At 35.8% G+C, this 22,237-nt stretch overlaps 1 protein-coding gene across 1 annotated transcript; it reads right to left on the bottom strand.

Annotated features, from left to right (window-relative positions):
- Positions 1-1,086: 1,086 nt before the first annotated feature.
- ube2j1 (ubiquitin-conjugating enzyme E2, J1) lies at positions 1,087-22,047 on the bottom strand. The gene is made up of 8 exons (XM_073816370.1): positions 21,856-22,047; positions 17,877-17,950; positions 17,598-17,729; positions 11,504-11,588; positions 10,931-11,036; positions 5,326-5,455; positions 2,693-2,824; positions 1,087-2,543 (listed from the first exon to the last, which is right to left on the bottom strand). The coding sequence occupies exons 1-8, from the start codon at positions 21,884-21,886 to the stop codon at positions 2,274-2,276; spliced, it is 960 nt and encodes a 319-aa protein (XP_073672471.1). The 5' UTR covers positions 21,887-22,047; the 3' UTR covers positions 1,087-2,273.
- Between the last annotated feature and the right edge of the window lie 190 nt (positions 22,048-22,237).

Genomic DNA, 22,237 nt, shown 5'->3' on the forward strand with positions numbered 1-22,237 from the left:
AAATGTTAATTACTTTATCAAAATGCATGTTATTGTTTATTTAGTACTGACCTGAATAAGATACTTCACATAAAATGTGTACATATAGTCCACAAGAAAAAAGTTGAATTTATAAAAAATTACCCTGTTCAAAAGTTTACATCCCCTTGATTGTTAATACTGTGTACTTACCTGAATGATCCACAGCTGTGTTTTTTGTTTAGTGATAGTTGTTCATGAGTCCCTTGTTTGTCCTGAACAATTAAACTGCTTGCAGTTCTTCAGAAAAATGCTTCAGGTTTCACAAACTCTTTGGTTTTCCAGCATTTATGTGTATTTGAACCCTTTCTAGCAATGACTGTATGATTCTGAGATCCATCTTTTCAAACTGAGGGACTCATATGCCACTATTACAGAAGGTTTAAACGCTCACTGATCCTCCAGAAGAAAAAAAAAACGATGATTAAGAGCTAGGGGTGAAAACATTTGAACAGAATGGAGATGTATACATTTGTCTTATTTTGCCTAAATATCATATTTTTTCATTTAGTATTGCTTTTCAGAGGCTACAGAAAATACATACGTGTTTCCTAGAAGACAAAATTAGTTGAATTAGGTTAATAATTTACCCTTATCTTCAAATCCAAAAAGTTTTCACCCCCACGGCTCTTAATGCATGTTTTCGAATAAACAAAAATGCTGAAAAACCAAAGAATTTGTGGGACCTGAAGGATTTTTCTGAAGAACAGCAGGCAGTTTAACTGTTCAGGAGAAACAAAGGACTCATGATTTTTTTTAAATAGACATCGAAGTGGATTTGAAGGAAAGCCCAATTGTTCCTTCTTTGGAGTTTCAGTAAAGCATCCCTGAAGTTCTCCATTTATTTTGGTCTGTAGATATCCTTCAGTGTAAGTCTATAGAATTTTTTTAACCTGTTCAGGCAACAATCTGAAAAAACTTAGACATGTAACAGCACACCATGCCACACAATTTAGGGGACCATTATATCCTCAACATAAATGCTGCAGGGACAAGTTGCATTACTTGTTTAATATTAATACTTCAATGCTGCTAAGTGCTTCCTCTGCAAGTGAAAAGAGCAAACAGTTATGGGTTGAATCAAGTTTATTGCATTATTTGTCCATTTAAACATTAAGCTATAGAAACTATGGGTTGTGGATTAAGGAAGTAAAACAGATGATGATGTTTTAAATGTCTATCTACATACGGCCAACATCGATTTTGTCTACAGCACTGATTCATGTATGTAATGCGTCTATATTTAAATTCCAGAGTTTTAAGATATAGGTACTAGTAAAAAATAAAAATATTATAGTCATAACTTGTTGAATGTTTTCTGAAAATTAGCAGTTCATTCACAGACATCACCATTTCTCTATGTGCATATGTTTTTTTTTTAACTGTTTAAAAGTAAATATTACAACCATGCCTACATTATTACAGCATTTTTAAAGTACGCAAATATTTAATTCTGAGACAGACAAATACACTTCAGAAGCACATCAGACGAAGTCTGCACTTTCTATAGGTCTCAGGTTTTTAATTTCAGTCTAAGATCAAATTTTGTACACGTATTTGTAACAATAGTTGTTTTGAAATGCATTATTTGGGGAGCATTAAATAACCAATATATTGTAGGATCTGGAGGAAATCAAACATGTCTTGGTCATATTTCACCCCCAAATTAAATTTAATTTGATGAACTATATTTTGCATAAAGAAAACCGAAACATTGCACCCAAATTCTTTTTTTTATGCATCTCATTACAGTAATGTGTCCAGATGGGCTGCTTTTTTAAAAAATAAAATGTTCTTAAATTAAAAGGCAGTACAAATACCACCATGACGCATAAATACTTTACAGTTAAAATAGTATATATATATAATTACTGTATTAAGAACACATTACAGTAATAAGAATATATTTATTTCAGTGGAATAATTGTAATGAAAGTTACAAAACAATGCAAAAAAAATCTTAATGGTCCAAAAAACAGTCTTAACTGTCTTTCTGTAAAATATCATTTAGCATTTTTTATTTTTGGGGATAAAATCAGACCCTGACATGTTCTTGACAAGTGTACCGAGATTTGCCCCTTCAGGTTTTGTTCTGCGAATACATCCATAAATCCTTTCCCCTTTTTCCCCTTCTGAAGACACAAAGCTCTGTCCAGGAAAAACAAACTTACATCCTGTCCTATGAGACCGAGGGTGAGCTGGATTTGGAAGTGGGCAGAACGACAGTGGTGGTTTTCAAGTGCTGTAGGAAGAGTTCATAGCTCGTAATCAAACTTATACTCGTGGGCCAAATAGATTCTGCGGAAAATGAGCGCAGCTAGTGCAAGTGTTAGGAGAACGATGAGGACAGCCGAGCCTGTGTGACTGGCGTCCTGCGGGGGGAGCTGGGCAGCGGGGGATGCCGTGAACGCGGGGTATCTTGGGGACTGGGTCTGGTTCTGTGAGCGCCGCTGACGTGGACTCGGAGCTGCTGGAACAGAGGGATCCTCACTCGATGTCTGAGGAGCTACAAATGATGATTCACTCTAGACCAGGAGAAAGAGACCAAAGGCAATGAATGAGAGTCAATGAAACACACTCTAGTCAATGAAAATCTACCAGTTTCATCTTCACTAAGTATGATCAGGAAATGATGAAAGGCACCATTGCGAGAGTGTAGGAGTGTTTGTCCCACCTGCTCAGCTGATGTCGTGTCGTCTGTGTCTCTCTCTGCTGAAGTTGAGCTCTCACTGTTACTGGAAGCCGCTGCCACTGCTGCCGCTGCTGCTGAACTGCCACTGTCTGTGGCCGATGAGCTGGAATCAGCCTGATGAACAAGATTTTTCACTATAAAATTATCTGAATTGGGACGTAAATGTGCTTAATTGTCATGACTCATGAAAATTGTCACAATGCAAAATCTTACTGGTTCTATACTGGCTTAAGGCATGACACGAACAGGCAATAATGCTGTTTTTCATGTACTGGTCAGTTTTGAGATATACTGTCAAGCCCGAAATTATTCATACCCCTGACTCAAAGTTACTTTTATTCAACCAGCAAGTTTTGTTTTGTTTTTTTTAATTAGAAATGACACAGATGTCTCCCAGAAGATAATAAGACGATGTACAAGAGGCATCATTGTGGAAAAAATTATTACTCATCTTTTATTTACATTTGAACAAAACATGGCATGTCCTAATTCATACCCTTCTCAATAATCAATAGAAAAGCCTTTTTTGGCTATTACAGCAATCAAACGCTTCCTATAATTGCTGACCAGCTTTTTGCATGTCTCCACTGGTATTTTTGCCCATTCATCTTTAGCGATGAGCTCCAACTCTTTCAGGTTGGAGGGTCTCCTTGCCCATCACCCTGATCTTTAGCTCCCTCCACAGATTCTCAATTGGATTTAAGTCAGGACTCTGGTTGGGCCACGGCAAAACGTTAATGTTTTCGTCTGCTAACCATTTCTTCACCACTTTTGTTGTGTGTTTTGGATCGTTGTCGTGCTGAAATGTCCACTGGTGCCCAAGGTCAAGTTTCTTTGCAGACTGCCTGATGTTGTTGTTGAGCATTTTGATGTATTGCTCCTTTTTCATGGTGCCATTTACTGTAATTAGGTTCCCTGGTCCACCGGCTGAAAAACACCCCCAAAACATTAGGTTCAAACCACCATGTTTGACAGTGGGGATGGTATTCTTAAGGTTGAAGGCTTCTCTTTTTTTACGCCAAATGAAGGCTATGTATTTTTTAATAATACTGTAGCCACTAGAACTTCAAAACATTTAGATATGGTCTTATAGTCCTTTCTTGACTTGTGAGCAGCCACAATGCGCAGCCGCAGGTCCTCAGTGAACTCCTTTGTCTTAGCCATGACTGTCCACAAACCAACAGCAGAGAGCTTTTGTTTTTCACCTGTTGAGTTGATTAAAATAGCTGTTCCCAATGAATCAGGGTAATTGGGATGCTTTAGAACAGCGTGGACTATTTAGAATGGTATAGAACTTTGGATTTTCCCATAGACTGTGACAGTTTGCAAAGGGTATGAATAATTTTGGACATGCCACTTTTTGTTCAAATGTAAATAAAAGCTGAGAAATATTTTTTGCCACAATGATGCCTCTTGTACATCGTCTTATTATATTTTGGAAGAAGCCTGTGTCATTTACAGTCAAAAAAAAAACTTGCTGGTTGAATAAAAGTAACTTTAAGTCAGAATTTGCCAGGGGTATGAATAATTTCGGACTTGACTGTAAGTGTCTATTTGATTGCACTTTTATCTCTTTGCGTCTGTAGATTTCAATTACAAAACATACATTTAAAGGCTGTTTTCTCAAAATTATTTTTTTTTTACCTGCATTAACCAAAAAACTCAAAGTTACAAAGGTGTTTGTGCATATATCATTCACCTGATTTTATACAGCATTTTATTCCTGGAAACATTGTTGTTTTTAATTACTATTCAAATTATTACTTATTTTCTGGAATTTTGAACCTGGCTTTATCCAATGTTCAGATTTCCATTCTGGAAATGTATGCAAATGAGTCTGTATTTAAGTAGATCATCACTTGCATATCTAAATATACTTTTCCAGAACAAGGACCATTTCGGAAAACTTTTTTTTTTTTATTAACCCTTTTTTAGGAGCATTTTTGTCTTTTCAATTTTTGTTTTATTGAACATTTTGACTTTGTTAATGCAAACAGCATAAATAAAATTGCGTTTTTATCAAAATTTTGTATTTCATACAAAAAGTTTTACCCAGGACCTTAAGTCCCCTACTGAAAACTGCAATATCTATTTCCAATTTTATTTTATTTTAAATTTATTTTATTTATATTGCACTGACCATTTATTCACCATTTTCTGAGATTTGACCTATGGAGCAAATACTCACTTTTTTCCTGTTTTCTTCTTCTGCTGAAAATTGAAATTGAACTGAAATAATGTACATCAAAATTGTGTGGGTGTATTGGTATAAATTATTAGAGTGTGGTTTGTATGTGTGTACTAAGTTATTTGTGTGTGTAAATGGTGGGACCATCCGGCCATAACTTCTGTTTTGGAAACATCTTTGAAATTACACTATATTTTTTTCAGAATAATTTTCTGCACTATTTGGCATCATTTCCAAAGTGTTTTGTAATCTCACATAAAACGGATAAGAATTTGTATTTATATTTCCATCATAATATACAAACAAACTCTGTCCGGCAATTTCCATTTTATGAAATATCATGTAGTGCGACCATCAAGAAATTCACCTGGAATGTCTTGCTTGAATTATCTTTATGACCATATAATATTTTTGATGTTAGTCTGACCTTAAAGTTGATCTGCTGTGCCAGTCTGTGTGCCTGAGGGTCCACAGGTTGTGGGTCACTGTCAGGAGAGAGCGCTAACAGAGCGGAGCGCATACAGCTGCTGCATGCATCACAGCAGAAATCCAGAGACCTACAAAAAACAAACACATTACTGCAACCACACACACACACACGCACACACACGCAGAAGGAAAACCTTATAGAAATAAATGAAACAGGCTCCTCTAACAGCCTGTCACACATAAAGACATGCACAAATTAATGATTACATAGCAGAGGGTTATAAAACCATTAAATTATGTTACTGAGAAATAGTAAAACATGTACTGCAGTCCTGGAAAAACAGTAATAACTAGACTGTTCACTGTATGTCTGCTCAGCACACACCGAACAACTTCATGTACAGATATCAGGACTAGATCTACAGTTCTTGTCACATTGTAAGCAGATACAACATAAAAACTGAAACTGAAAATGGTGTGATCTACAACACAATCACAGCCAGAAGATAGCTGATGAGGAACAGGAGCTACAACAGGTAGATTGTACTTCTAAATGAACTTGATCAGCTTGCAAGTAGATGTTACTTAAATGTGATTCTGCAGATTTCCAACATTATTTGTGATAGCTTTTTGGAGAAATATTTGGAAACTCCTTGAACAGTCCAACACAACAGGTTAGCTAGCAAAAATGAAACCTAAAATTCTTAACATAAATCACATTTCTAATCTGTCTCTCTGCTGTGCTGGCAGAGCTGTGTGCCCCTGTCACTTCTCATTTCCATGAGAAACAAATAAAAATACTCTTCTCTCAAATACTCAGTGGTAATTACACTATATAAAAACACACATGCACATAAAATACTCATACACATAAAAAACATCAGAACTGAAAAACGGTTTCTTAGGGGCTACAATATGCCAGGTAGAATTTACATGATTTTTAACACTCTTAAACACTTGAAAAACAGGCATGACAAAGAGTAACAGTGCTAAAACTTCAGCTTTGATCACAGGGATAAACTACATTTTAAAATATTTTTAAACCGAAACGAGTTGTATTCTCAGAAATAAATGCAGTCTTGGTGAGGATAAAAGACTTCTTTCAAAATCATTAAAAATTATAGCTGCTTGGGGTTCAAGCGGGGTTCAAGCGCTTTAAGGCATTTAAGCAATATGGAAAAAGACATTGTTTAGCATGTCTGTAACCACCTAAACCAATGATTGAAAATACTTATTTTTGGAAAATACAGGTAATTTGCAATAGAAATATTATGTTGTTGTTTGTTTTGTTTTTGTTTTTTTTCTTTTTACATTTATGACTGTCTCATGTGCTAAACCAGTTTAGTGAAGTTTTGCTTTTTGCTTTAGACTTTATAGGATTTTGGGTAAATTTGGACAGGCACCTTTTCTAAATGACCCTGTTATAGCCTCCCAAAGGTTAAATAAAATTTTTTGGGGGGGTGATAATTATTGACCTAGAGAATTCAGAGAATTGTGCTGCAGTGCTTTTTTCCCAAAACCTGGGACTAGTTCGCAAAAGTAGGTTTTTGACATCTTCTCAATCATTTAACAAATGATTTGATTGACAGCAGTGGTTGTAGAGGCAAAGTTGTCTGGAATGAGGAGTTTTATCGTATGATACGAATATTGCACAACGTGTAATCGTTTATGCCCTTTAAAATTTGATATTGCCCCTCAGTGGCTGATTTCTTTCAAATTTCTCTCAAACCTTTGGGTCCAACAGGCCCACCGAGTTCGGTTCCGATTGGCCTCCGCTAACCTTGTCTAACAAATGCTCAAACTGCGTAGGCCAATGGCGGCCATGTTTTTTGAGATACGCAAATTTCCTTATAGACACTTGCGGCACTTTAGACCAAGACCATGGACACCGATTTTCATGTTGAAAGGACAAAGGGTTGTGCAGTTATAGCCTCTAATAGCACTACCAAGAGGCCAAGCTCTGTGGGTTTTTTTATTGTGACCTCAGATTGAGCTTTTACATAAGTTTTCTGAGTTTGGCAAAGATATTTCATTACGTTCAGGAGTTATAGGCATTTTACTAAAAGTCGCCCTGCTCTTTTCGAACGTTTTGGCGTCCCTTTGCGACGGTAAGTCGAAAGTTCAACTTTTTTTTTTTGATAATTATTGATATTCACTCTCCAGAGAATCTTTCCGCCCTGGTTTAGTTCCGACTGGGTAATAAACCTAGGACTAGTTCACAAAAGTAGGTTTTTCAAAAAACCCACCAGGCTTTGTCCACCATGAGCCAAGGATTCCAACGACATAAGACACTTCAGCATGCAACTGACAGTTTAGGAGTTATGCACAATTTCGTACTTTTGATCGCTGTAGCACCCCCATCAGGCCAACTGGGGTCAGCCTAGGTCATGTTGTAGGGGGTGTGAGTACTAGCATCCCACCAAGTTTCAAGTCTCTATGACTTACAGTTTGGTCTGCAAGATCAGTTTTACGTGAAGATTGCTGATCTGTGACCATTATAACAATTACAATAGGGTTTCAGCACTACGAGTTTGAACCCCTAATTATTAATGATTAAAAACTTTTGACTGGTAGTATAGATGACAACCAAGATGGTGGCCAGCTGATGGTTTGACGGCAGTGATGTATGAACACGAGTCTCAGAGATGTGTCTTCAGTCAGTGTTTGTCATGTTCTGGTATGTGTGATGGGGGTGGACATTTAATCAGCACGTGTTGATTGCAGATATGGCTCTGAGAACGACAATCTGTCACTCATCTCCTTCTGTCTTTAGATTTATTCTTGTCTTTTGAAAGGACACAGCATGTCCACACATGCTAAAATGAAGCTTCAGCTGGATTTGATAATGACTTTTAAGTCTCTAGGGCAGTTTGTGGTTGTTTCACTATAGTGCGGCATCTAAACTCAGAACACCAAACAAATCCTGTGCCGCTTTATTAATTTTAGGGCTGCCCTCAACTAAAGATTTTTCTGGGCGACTAGTAGTCGTTTATTTTACACATTACTCGACTATTAGTCACACGTTTATTAATAAATCATTTAAATCATCAGAATGAGCCTTAATTGCCCACATAGCCTAAACAGCAAGGAGACTACATTAACGTTTTATAAATTTATGGATGAATTAGTGCTGTCTTTGCTTTCTGCTTAAGAGATGAAGATGGCAACAATGACTCGTCATCTCTACTGTAGTGAATGAGCCTGTATTGTTCATAGAATATTTGTTTTCTATTTGAATTGGTTTATTTAAAAGACATTTCACTCTCTATAGATATATTTTTCATGTCTGTAAGGCAAGTATACACAGTGTTTCAAAGTTTTGCAGTCAAGTTCACAGAGACCGAGACGGTAGAAACCGTATCCTGTTAACTTTCATTATTTTACAAAAGCTCAATGTTACGTTGTTATTCTGAGTGCACACAAATAAACGTAGAGTCTTTACAGATTCAAAATATGTATTACTTTTATCTGTATGACCAAAAAGAAATGAAAAGTATTATAAGAGCAAGTGACCGCACCATCAGCTTCCACACTCTGCACAGACAACGTTAGATTAAGCGGCCATGTAAAGTTGCTACTACATACATCTTTCATATGAAAAGCCATTTTTGAGGTTGTTGATTGATAGGTGAGTGTTGGATGTCCTGCCTGATGTAATGTATTACCACATACATACACCAGCCGTTAACGATCTGTCTGTCGCGGACTGCGTGATTTCGTCACATCCTGTGGAATCTATTTTTTTTCCATGACTAATAAAATTTTGGTCAACCAAGTCTCTTCTCGTTGACTAATGGTTAGTCGACTATTAGGGGGCAGCCCTAATTCATTCATTCATTCATTCTCCAAACCTCTTGCCCTACTGATGACAATACCATGTTACATTACATACTTATAACATGATAAGCTATAATATGCCTTAGAATAGTTAGTAAAAGGGTGTTTTGCTGTAAATTTAAACCAAACAGCTAAATAAACAAATACAAATGTTTAAATGCCACTAAAATAGTAAAAACATTGAGTAATGTTGTTATATTGAACTTTATATAAAATTTTACTATGAATTAATGTTACATTTATTTATCCTCTCCCCTACTTGTTGAACGTGAAAGTGAAACCGAATACAGTCAAACTGAAACCAACTCTGGCAGAGAGGAAATGCAATAACTATTAATTATGACATGTAGGCATTTTTATATTTATGTACTTTTACATTACAATCATTTCATTTTTAATATTTGGCAAGTTTGTGTGTTGCTTTGCATCCCTGTGTGTGTAATAAGCAGACTGTACGCGTTGTGCACCTGCCTATAAGCACTTATTACTGACGCACTCTTTAAAGGAACACTCCACTTTTTTTTGGAAATAGGCTCATTCTCCAACTCCCCCCCCGAGTTAATAAGTTGATTTTTACCGTTTTGAAATCCATTCAGCCGTTCCCCTATTCTGGCGATATCACTTTTAGCATAGCTTAGTATAGATCATTGAATCCTATTAGACCAGTAGCATCGCGTTCAAAAATGAATTTCCATATTTGTCCTATTTAAAACTTGACTCTTCTGTAGTTCTATCGTGTACTAAGACCAGCGGAAATTTAAAGCAGCGGTTTTCTAGGCTGATAATATTAGTATAATATTAATACTGTCCAAGGCAGTTCAGACACACTTTCTTGTCTTTCGCGTACCAAAACCTTAGCTTCAGTGAATTCTGGTTCAAATTGATACGGTTCAGGATCTGCACCAAAGTAAATATCTTCTAAATCGTCTCTCACAAATGTCTCCATGGTGAGGAACGCTGTCTGTGCTGTGCATGCACGTTGGATATGTTGACGGAAGTAAACATTTGCACATGTGCTGTGTGGTATTACTGCGCCTGCTTCGGCCATGTTACGGCAGCAAACTTCCTTGACTATTACGCCGGAATGGGAGTGTAGTTCCTAATCTTATCGGCCTAGAAAACCGCATCTTTACATTTCCGCTGGTCTTAGTACGCGATATAACTACAGAAGAGTCAAGTTTTAAGTAGGACAAATATCGAAACTCGTTGGTCATTTTTGAACGCGATGCTACTGGTCTAATAGGATTCATTGATCTATGCTAAGCTATGCTAAAAGTGATATCACCAGAACAGGAGAACGGCTGAATGAATTTCAAAACAGTAAAAATCAACTTATTAACTCGGGGGGAGTTGGAGAATGAGCCTATTTCCAAAAAAAGTGGAGTGTTCCTTTAAATAACAAAAACATATTACGCCCATGACTTTAGACCAGGTTTCAGTTGCTCAATGGCACAGTCTGTTTCAGTTGCCTCAAAATAGCAATGCGTCAACAATGCGCCTGAACACACCTCATTTTTAGACCAGCACATCAATGGGCGCACAAATGGGTGCAAATGCATTTGCTATTTAAACAACGTGGTGCAGGACAAGAAAATCATAACTGCATCAGGCTGAAACTAGCAAAAAACACTTGTGTCGTGCCTGGCGTCACATGATTGCACCAGGTGTATGATAGGGCCCCCTGTCTATGACACTGACTATGTTTTATTAGATGAATGTAACAGATGAATTAAAGTAGTAAAAAAGGTAGAGAATGGACATCTTACTTTTTAGCAAGAGCTCTCCTCTCCTCAGGAGTGTAATCCAGAGATCCTATGGCTCCTTCCCCTTTAGTTGGCATAAATCCAATGATCGCTATCAAAGCTGTCCGAACTGACACAAAACACAGACAGAAACATACAGCTTAATTCTGGATAACAGAGGACGGTACAGAATCAACACTGGACAAGATGTACTGTAATCCTCTGTATACAATTGTGTATATGTGTGGCACATGGGACTCAAGTGGATCAATTTCATGTCGAGAACATGTCTGGGTCATATTCTATTATCATCAGTGCAATCATAAATCAATGTTTAAGGGTTAGTTATCTCAAAAATTAAAATTATGAATGCACTTTCTTGGACTTGTTTTGGACTATTGACAAGAAACACCTGCCCATTGACATAATAGAGCTTGGAAGTGCCAGGATCATTTTTAATATAACTCAGATTGGATTTGTCTGAAAGAAGGACATCATATATTTAATAATGAGCAAATTTTTATTTTTGGGTGAACTAACCCTTAAAACCATTCATTTTTTAGACGTGGTATAAATGCAAATTATAGTGCTACTAACTGCTCCATGATGGCTGCCATGTCTCTGGATGGTGACCAGAAATGCTCAGACAGATCTTCTTCCCAACTTCAAACCTTCCATTGGGCTAAGGATAAGAGAAGTTTTGTATTAATTACAAGAGAAACAGAGAAGGACAACAGAACAATGATTAGGCAAGGAGGAAGTCAGCAGATGGCAAGTAGGACACTTAGAAGCCATGGCAGAAAAAAAAACATAAGTCAGAACCTCTTTCTATAAACCACAATCTAACATAAGGATGTGCAAAACAGTGGTAGTCAGTGGTTTGCCTATTTCCATGAACTACAAATGAAAATAAAAGTTTGCAAAAGATCCAAAAACTGAACTGAATCTATAAACATGCTTTACATTGCAAACAGAATTGCGAAGAGAGTTTACTAGCTTTCATATTTTCAAATTAAGTTGGATTGAAAAGGTCTGTTTTTTGATTGTCAGTGTATTCAATCTGAGAGCACACACTGACAGGTGCTGTCTGACACTAGATCAGAATGAATCAAGTCAAAGTTGCTGAATAATAAATGCCATGAGTGACAGAAGTTGCAGTCATGTACTGGTAAATGCAGATTTACAGCATATTTCATTGACAGCAATTATAACATGTTGTTATTGAAGTTTAACCTTTAAAGGTAATTTGGATAATATTTTGAATGATGCAGATTTAACAAAGTAAATCCTACCTATGAACCATAAAGCAAATTAAAACTTGCCTAAAAATCTAAATGATACCCTTGTTCAAAAAGACTGGTTAGGGGCAAGTTCACCAGACACTAAGGTGTTTTCTAGGAGGCATTTACATTTTTACTGTACAAGCTGGTTGGGGGTGGAGGTCACAACAAAGCACAACAGTAATTATAATTTGTTCATTGTTGCTCAAATGTGAAGAAACAGGTCTGTCTGTGGACAAATGCCATAAAGCTGAAAAAAAGAACAGCCCTTTTTGAGGACTACACTAAAACAATATTACTTTTTTGTAAAGAGCAACAAACTAAATTTAAACAAATGACCACCAACTCATTTAAAATTCAAATAAAGTGAAACAGTCAAAAAGGAAGACAGATAGAAAGCTAAAAAGAGAAAGAAGATATGTTGTAAAAAATTACATTAGAGTATCAAGAGAACCATTAACTTGACAAACCCCTGTTTTTTTCATAACTATTTACAAAACAAAACTATTTACATTAACATTTATTATTGAATGTGTATGTTAACAGATACACTGTTGTGAGAACAACCAATTAGTAATTTCAAATCCAAAAAGCCCTAATGGCTACATAAAACTGGATAACTTACATATTAGTTATTGAAACAAGTGGCTCTAGGGGGGTATATCAAAGGAATTTTAATAGCTAAAATGCTTTAGTTTGTATGAACCTTGACTGCAGGTGCCATCAAGGGAAGGGACATTTTTATTCTAGAGAGCATTTAATTGGAGAAACAATATTTTGTGCAAGGGTGGGTAATCATGATTTTTGGTTTGCTTCCTTAGAAAAGAAACATGCCAATTTGTGTTATAAAATAATTTCTTGACTCTGACGATTTTAGCATGGTGATGCATATGACAATGTTAATGTATTTGGTCTTGGCGGAATGCTGCGCTGCTGCTGCTGTTGGTTACTGCTGTAGTTGTATACTGCTGCTGCAAGCAAGTACGGGAACTTGCTATTGCCAATGCATATGGCGATATGAAGTATTTAAGACATACTGTATATAAACACAAATAGCATATAAAATAACCTGTACCAGATTTATACAGGTGGAGCTGGGGAATGTGGAGGGTTTCAGAGAAAGCACACTGCATTTATACTAAATATTTCGACAACGGATGCTACAGTTGTAAACCGAAAGTGTCTGCTCTGCTTCATACAGCAAGAGTTGCAGAGTCACGCACAGTGCAGCAGGAGTTAGTCTTCTTTTATCATGTGAAGAGAGTTAGGCTTGAATACTGATGAGATGATGACAGAGGATTAGGTCTCCAAGCGATATGTAAAAGCGTTTGTTTGGCAATATTTTGATTTTAAAAGATTGCTTCTTAAACAAAAACCTTCTTAAACCTTCTCTGGTTTTAGTCTTAGAAAGTAAAAGGTGTAAAGATGTAAGGTCATCACAACTAGGGCTGCCCCCTAATAGTCGTCAAGAAGAGGCTTGGTTGACCAAAATTTTATTAGTCACTTAGTTGCAGAAAAAAATAATTCCACAGGAAGTGGCAAAGTCACACAGTCCGTGACGGACAGATCGTTAACTGCTGGTCTCTGGTTATATAGTATATGTGACCCTGGACCACAAAACCAGTCTTAAGTCGCTGGGGTATATTTGTAGCAATAGCCAAAAATACATTGTATGGGTCAAAATTATTAATTTTTCTTTTATGTCAAAAATCATTAGGAAATTAAGTAAAGATCATGTTCCATGAAGATTTTTTGTAAAATTCCCACTGTAAACCTATCAAAATGTAATTTTTGATTAGTAATATGCATTGTTAAGAACTTAATTTGGACAACTTTAAAGGTGATTTCAGATTTTCAAATAGATGTATCTCGGCCAAATATTGTCCTATCCTAACAAACCATACATCAATAGAAAGCTTATTTACTGAGCTTTCATATGATGTATATATCTCAGTTTTGTCAAATTTAACCTTATGACTGGTTTTGTGGTCCAGGATCACATATCAGACAGGACCTCCAACATTCACCTATCATTTATCGACCTCAAATATGGCTTTTAATCTGAAAAATTATTGTAGCTGCAACTTTACATGCTTACTTTCAATGCTTACTACATGACAGATGGAGTTTATTTGTGTGCACTCAAAATAGCAACGAAATGTTGTGCTTTTGTAAAATACTGAAAGCAAACAGGATGCACTTTCTGCCGTCTCGGTCTCTGTGAATTTAAATGCGAAACTTCAAAACTCCGTGTATACTTGCTTTACAGACATGAAAAATATATCTATAGAGTGAAATGTCTACTTTTAAATGAACCAATTGAAATAAAAATAAAAAAATAAAAATATTCTCAGATTATGTGATCTGTATGAAACATGCATACAGGCGCATACTACTACGGAGAGGGCAAGTCAGTGTCGCCAACTCCATCTCTTATGCTGAAAACAAAGAAAGCACTAGTTTATCAATAAATTATTAAAAACGTTAATGCAGTCTCCTTGCTGTTTTCCCCTGACACATCTATAATTATTATATCTGCCAGTGCGCTGTGGAAAATGTTTTGTGCGCTTGAGCACTTATTAGGCTAAGTAGGCAATAAACGCATGACTAATAGTCAACTAGTACTTAAAATAAACAACTACTAGTTGACCAGAAAAATCTTTAGTCGAAGACAGCCCTAATCACAACAATTATCTTTTCTTGTAAAACATGACACCAAGATCATAAATTGAAAAGCCAAAGTGGAGTCCAAAGCCTCACCCACCCCCAGTGTTACCAGTAATACCGGTTTTGTTTGCTTACTATTTACTGTCATTGTATTACATGCTGGTATACAGTTATACAGGTATACAAATATGCTGTAGATTCATCAGCATAGAAAAAACATGCCAATTTAATAGACATTCAAGTTTCGTTAATAAAACTGTTCAGTGTGTAAATCACAGTAGTTTTGTGTAAATTCCAGTAGTTTTTATTACTTAGTAGTAGTAGTAGGTAAGATGTGTGAAGAACCATTACATTCTGGATTTGGGTTGTGCGTTATGTAATGTCTACAATAATCTTGTAATTGATGTTTTAACAATGTGTAAGCTGACATTAGAGAATATCACTCACTTTACCAAAAAAAGCACTGCCTGATGTGGTCTAATAAAATACAGTTAAAATGACCAAAATTCAATATGTGGTAGCAAAAATGCATTTGTCTTATATTTCTATGATACAGTCAAGCAATATCACGCAAGCAAATGTACTTGTTTTTCCCAAATATTTGCATATTTGCAAATTTAATAATGATTTTATACAACAGTTCAATAAACAAGCAGTTAATATTGTGAGTTACAATAACACAATATTTTCTGTTTTTGCCAACGAAACGAGTTTCAAACGAGTCTTTAAAGCAACACACAGTGGTGTTTTATCACTGAATAAATCATGTGTTTTAATCATTTTTTTGAACGAATCAATTATTCAGTAATCCACTCACTCATAGTGACTTGCTTCATTTCTGTATGAATCAGCTGTTTGAAGGAATCGGTTGAATGAATGACTCACTCATTAAAACAGTGACTTTCCGACACCTACTGGAGGTTTTAGTTATATATTTGTGACCCGTGCTGGTAAAATGAGTTGGAATACACACAGTTTCATTTTGAGCTACAGGCAAAAGAAGTGAAACATTTCAGTTTTGGTTGAATTTGAGGTTTTCACAAAAATAAGTTCATTAAGCCCTCATCTAGTGAACTCAGTGCTCCAAGTAGTAATTAAAAATCTAAAGTGAACTATATTTGTACGTTTTTTGAAAGGAGTACCTTTTTCTCTGCTCACTTCTGGACGACTGCTGCTGCTTCTCACCACGAGTTGTACATCTATTGTTGCAAAGCGCAGCATTCCAGCTTTGTGAATATTCATATCAAATTATCGATGACATGAGTCCAAACCAGTGAAATATGACTTTCAAACCCATGCTGATGAAAACAAAATGATCGTGCTGACTGACATTTGCAAAGCGTGTACATAAGACGCACCTCTTCCAGAGCGCGCAAGTACATTAAATACATCCCTATAAAGTACATTATTGTGAAATATGTTATAGCGAGATTGACACAAACATAAACTGTTAATCTGTTATGTCTTACATGAATTTTTTGTTAATTTTTGGGGAAAAATATGATATGTAACATTATATTAGATCCATACATCTGTTTTAATGTTAATCAAAAAAACTAATTAAAAGTAAAGATGAAATTACTTGCTGCTCCAAACTACTGTTTATTTGCATCTTTGTTCTTATTTTTAATAACAAAGATAAAATAAAAATAGCTATATTGTGATTAATAATATAATAATTATTATTAAGAAAATAATTGGAGAATAATATGCAACGCTTGGTGATTTTGCCTTGGAATCTTCAGACAACTTCAACTTGAATTTTTTTCTCAAAACCAACTCTGCTGACTCTATCGCCTTCAAATAACAAGTCATGTATAATTTTAAAGGTATTTCAAGTTAAACTTATTTTTCAATTCACATTTCAGTATTCAAAATATTATTTTTTTTAAATATTAAACTCATAGCATTATTTATGCAATTGTAATTCCAGTATACCTCTAATTGCTTCTGTGACACTCCTACAGTGCAAAAATAGTTTTGCTGATTTGATGGTAATGGCTCTAAAGTGTCTGATCATTCTTACGTGGCCTTCCTCTAGAAGCTTGTGTTCAGCAAGTGAACGGCGCATTGTAGTGGAATCCCAAAAAGGCACAAAATCACTTTCACTTTCATCTTAACTGTTCCCTGCTGGTGGAATGGCCTGCCTTTAGCAATTTTCAAGAAATACATCTCTTCCACCTACACTTGACCCTCTAACACTAGCACTCTCTATTCTATTTATATTCTATCGACCCATTTTCTTTTTCTTTTTTTGTTCTTAAAACCTTAACCCTCTAGTGTTCTCTATTCTATTTCTCTTCTATCCACTTGCTTTCTTTTTAATTATTATGAAAAAATAATAATAACTTGACTTTCCAACACTAGCTCAATCTACTTTTTATTTATTATTAAAAAAAAGATGCACCGTGTTCTGCATTAGACTAACCAGGACTTGTCACAGCAAGTGTTGCTCTTTTGTTGTTTTGCTTCTATTATCCTCATTTGTAAGTCACTTTACATAAAAGCATCTGCTAAATATCCCTGTAAATCTGTTTAAGAATGCAAATATCACAATTTAATGAAAACGTTTCAGTCACTGCTGTGAGCTGACCGCCACACAGAAAATGAAGAATATGAAAAGTTTCAGCTGTCACCAACAGGCCTCAACCAACCAAGGTATCAGCACATAAACACATTCATCAAAATACAAAATAAGTGTAGGTTGCGAGTAGTGGGATTAGAAGCTGAGTCGGTTGTCTTACGGTGAGCAGAATGATACTGGGTGGCCTCATTGGATATTCAGGGGGCAGCACAATCCGACCGTGATAAACTCCACCATCAAAATCAGAGTCTGGAGGTCCTCGGACAGAGAAGTGCCACTCAAACAGGTTATCCTAATGAACACATAACAACCACATAATAATCAATATGAAAACTAGCTATGACCACACTTTTCCAAAATAGAAATACAAAATATCATTAATAACCATATTAATATTAATTTACAATAATAAAACTAGGCATTAGCAGCAGTGTCTCACCTCCAGTGGCTGAGCGTGATAATGTTCTGTTGGGTCCCGGAGCTCTGCCGCCTCTTTCATCAGCCTCTTCACAGCTAAGAAACATTAAAAACAGAGAAAAGACTGCTGCTGATCTTGCCAAACTACTCTTTCCTTGAACTCTGCTCTTATGTCAATATCTCAACAAATATTCAACATACTGACTGGCCTCTGAATGGACCAAGAAACTAGGCCTGGCACTAGTGACTCTAGTTTAATGTGTCTTTAATGTATTACAGTAGATTGGTTCATGCATTAGCCTGTCTTGAAATTATGTGGAGACAAAACTAAATAATCCATTAGTGGCATACTGAAATAAACACGGCATAACCCATCCTGATTGCATACATGAATGCTTTCTCAAATCTTACGTGACCCTAAACCACAAAACAATATTTTTTTTAAAAAAAATTGATGTTTATACATCATCTGAAAGCTGAATAAATAAACTTTTACAGGATAGGATATTTAGCCAAGATACAACTATTTGAATACTAGAATCTGAGGGTGCAAAAAAAAATACTGAAAAAAAAAAAAAAAAACACCTTTAAAGTTGTCCAAATGTTCTTAGCAATGCATATTACTAATCAAAAATTAAATTGATATATTTACTGTAGGAAATTTACAAAATATCTAAATGGAACATGATCTTTACTTAATATCATAATGATTTTTGGTATAAAAAAATATATAATTTTGACCAATACAATGTATTTTAACATTAACACTACAAATATACCCGTGCTACTTAAGTTTTTGTGGCCCAGGGTCACATATGCGCTATCACTTTTATAAGTGACCACACTTAAACAATAAAACAATAGGGAAACAAATCCCACAGAAGGCGGCAATACTCGCACAAAGAGAACACAATATCAGAGAAATTTAAGAATGTTCTCTTTTGACTTGGGATAGGAAGTAACCACCCAGCAACCACTCACAATAGCCTGGCAACCCCTAGAGATCCAAACCATGCAAAAGCCCAACTAATAAGCAAAACAAAGCCTACAGCAAATGGCTCAAACTAAAATTATTGCAACACAACCAATAAAACAAAGTAATAATAATAAATATAAACATAGAAAACAATAAATACAGCTTAGCAAAAGGCAAAAAAAAAAAATAGTAAACACAAACTGCAGTGTCCTACTGATTGTCAGCAAATTTCCTCTGGCCCGGATCTGGCCCATATCAATAGCTAACGTGTGCCCCGTTTAAGTATTGGTTCCCCGGCCCAAAACTGGTCCATGTCTTTTTAGCCAGAACCGAACCAAAACAGTGCCATAACCCAGTGGCGGAGCCAGAGGGGTGTCCGGGTGGCACTGGACACCCCTGACATCTGATTGGCCACCCCGGGTGCCACCCCAAAATTTTATTTGCTGCTGGCAGTACCTGATGCTGATTGACATCTCATTTGTCTAAAGACATTTTAGAATTTTGCCGGTAACGCTGTTTAAGCCATTTCCAAATCAAGACGAGCCAAAGACATGAGCATCAATGTAAGACGAATAATAAAACATCATTTTTGAAATACCGTACGTTTTATAGTTTATCATAAGGTTTGTTTGCTGGGTAACGTTTATTATCCGTTGTGTAAATTAACTAGGCAACGACGACATCAGTTAACTTAATGAGATTAGAGAGATCAATTCACACTTTAGATAGTTAACGCTATACTTCATCTGTGCTATGGTATTATATGTAGCCTACATACCATGTACCATACCATGTATGTACAGGGCTCGAAATTGCGACCGTTTTGTCGCATATGCTTCCAAAATCTAATTATATTTTATGCAAGAGTGAGAAATTGTTGTGGTGCAACTTGGTTTCAGTTCTTTACAAAACTTTCAGTAGCCTAACTACTTTTGTGAGCTGATGCAGTGACAGGTTGCTGTTCGCTCCAACATTACATAACCATTTGAACTTAATCTTTACATTTTTACATTTTAAATATCAGTCAAAATAACGCGCCATACATTCACATCATATGATAACTCAGCGGGAGACGTAATTTTCTCTGGGGACACGTTTTTCAAAATCCCGTTTGTGTCCTCCCACTTTCAAATGGTTTTGTAAAAGTAATCTCTTGTATTGTAGAATGCACGCTCAGCGCTGCTGAGAGTTTCGCGCGATCATTAAAACGAAACCAAAACGCGCACCGCATTCAAAAGCAATCTTGAAAGATTCGGTCTCTATTTGCACATTGAATATCGAAAGAGTAGCCTACTTTGATTATGGCTGCATTTATTCTACACGACTAAGAAAGAACTGTGTCATTTATTTTTGTCATTTATAATATATTTTGTTATTTATGTAGATTCTTAAAAAATGCAGTGGTTGTCTCAAATTTAAATGGCTGTACCTATAAATGGCTTCTTGTCCCTTGCTTAAGGCATAAAATAAATACGTAAAAAAGGCTTTCAGAATCAGCCCATTTGCTTGTAAAACATCGGCAATCAGAATAGACCATGAAGAATCAATATGTGCATTACTAAAAAAGAAATTGGGTGCTCATATTTTTTATTTTTATTTATTTATTTATTTATTTTTATTTTTTTGGTAAAAAGTGAAAAAGTGAATTTTGTGCCCTGTATATAAGTTATTATATTTAATTAACAATGTTATTTGGACTTTGTAAAATGTCTCTTGTTACACCAGTGAGCAATGCAACTTGCGAGAGAAGCTTCTCTGCGTTAAAACTTATTAAAACCCACCTTAAAGTCACCTAGGGATTCTCAGTGTTGAGTCAAGGAGGGCACGCTCCCTCAACATGGATGAATTTGTGAAACGTTTTGCCAGTTCTCATCAGAACAGCAGAATTATGTTGTTTTAAACATAACTAGGATAAGTTTGTAAGTGATGACTAAAATTGTGTTTTTGTTTTCATGTTGTTTTTGATGTATGCTCTAATTGCAGTATTTTTTGTTTAGTTGTTTTTTCTTTATGCTAATGTTTTTGTAAATGAACTAAGCATTATTTTTGCAAATAAAACTTTAGAATTCCTTAATTTATTATTTCAACTTTATGAGTAGAGTTCGTGTGTGAGGACCCCCTGAAATAGCAGTGGCCACCCCCTGGCCACCCCATGTAAAAAATTCTAGCTCCGCCACTGCCATAACCCAACCCAAAATAAGACAAATCATGAAAACAGATGTGGCTGATATTAAAAAAAAAAAAAAAAGTAAAAGTTTGGCCCATATTTGCTCAGCCATGCCATACCTAGACCAAACGTGACAGCTATCAGCCACATTTGGTCCAAACGTTCCTGCTATCTGAATAATCTTTAAAATTAGAAAATGTGCAGCACAAAAAAGTACCAATATTTTAATAAACTGTGCTAAAAATGTGGGCAGCACATCATATTGTTAGGCATATGGAGTTAATGATAATGTTAACACACTTCAAAGTTTGAGTTCAAGGATTTGTTTGTTTACTTGTTTTGTTTACTTATCTTACATATTCAAGGGTATTTTATTGTTTACAAATTTTTGTACATTTTTGGGGTTGACACTGTTAAAATCCTCAATTTATTACAAATTGTATTTGACTGGTAAACAAACAATAAAGTACAGCACAAATGTACAAAATTACTGCATCAACGTTTGCTGGTTTCCTCCAAAACACTATTGTAATGCTAACACCGTGGCACTATGGTTTTATGAATATATACCATGGTATTTGACGATTATCATATTCACGTACCATGGTATTTACATGGCATGGTACTTTGTTCGATCACAGATTCAGGACTAACAATAGCTAACAGTTAGACGCATTCCAGCACAGTTTGAGATGGAATATAGACACATGGATGAGTTCTGACTGAGGCTAATCATCTAGCTAGCTCATGACAATTAAAGAGCTAAATGTGTGTATAGCCTTTCAGATCACATAATACCTCAAGAAATTTAAGGTGTGACTGAATTCATGTTGATGTAAAAAAGATGTGATGACATACCTGGACTCTTCAAGTTATACTTGCTCTCCATGACTCAAGAAACCTCACGCTCGGCTGATATCTTCTGTAACGTTACTGGTTATTTGTTGTGTGCCTTTGGGATTTCGGACAGGTGTTTATCTAGCGCTGTAATCCTGACGTGGCAGCACAGAAGTTTTTTTTTTTCCTACTGTCGAGATGAATTTTCTCAGATGTCACATGAAAAAAATGAAAACAGGAAGTAAAATGACACTTTGAATCGTAGAACTTTATTGATGCGCTTTCATGAACAACGCTATGTGACGTCACTCAATGCAAACGAAATATGGCAAGTCGAATTAACATTTATCTTGTAGTGACTTCTTCGATAAATTTGGTTTTCCACTTACACCAAAAGAATATG

The sequence above is a fragment of the Garra rufa genome, chromosome 13 (assembly GCF_049309525.1).
Source record: "Garra rufa chromosome 13, GarRuf1.0, whole genome shotgun sequence".
NCBI classification, from domain to species: domain Eukaryota; kingdom Metazoa; phylum Chordata; class Actinopteri; order Cypriniformes; family Cyprinidae; genus Garra; species Garra rufa.

Coding starts and splice junctions, on each gene's coding strand:
- ube2j1 (XM_073816370.1), bottom strand. CDS start 21,886: ATGGAGAGCAAGTATAACTTGAAGAGTCCAG. Junction 5,456..10,930: donor AGGAGAGCTCTTGCTAAAAA/GTAAGATGTCCA, acceptor TGTTTTTTGTAG/GTCTCTGGATTTCTGCTGTG. Junction 2,825..5,325: donor CACAGCAGATCAACTTTAAG/GTCAGACTAACA, acceptor CTTGTTCATCAG/GCTGATTCCAGCTCATCGGC.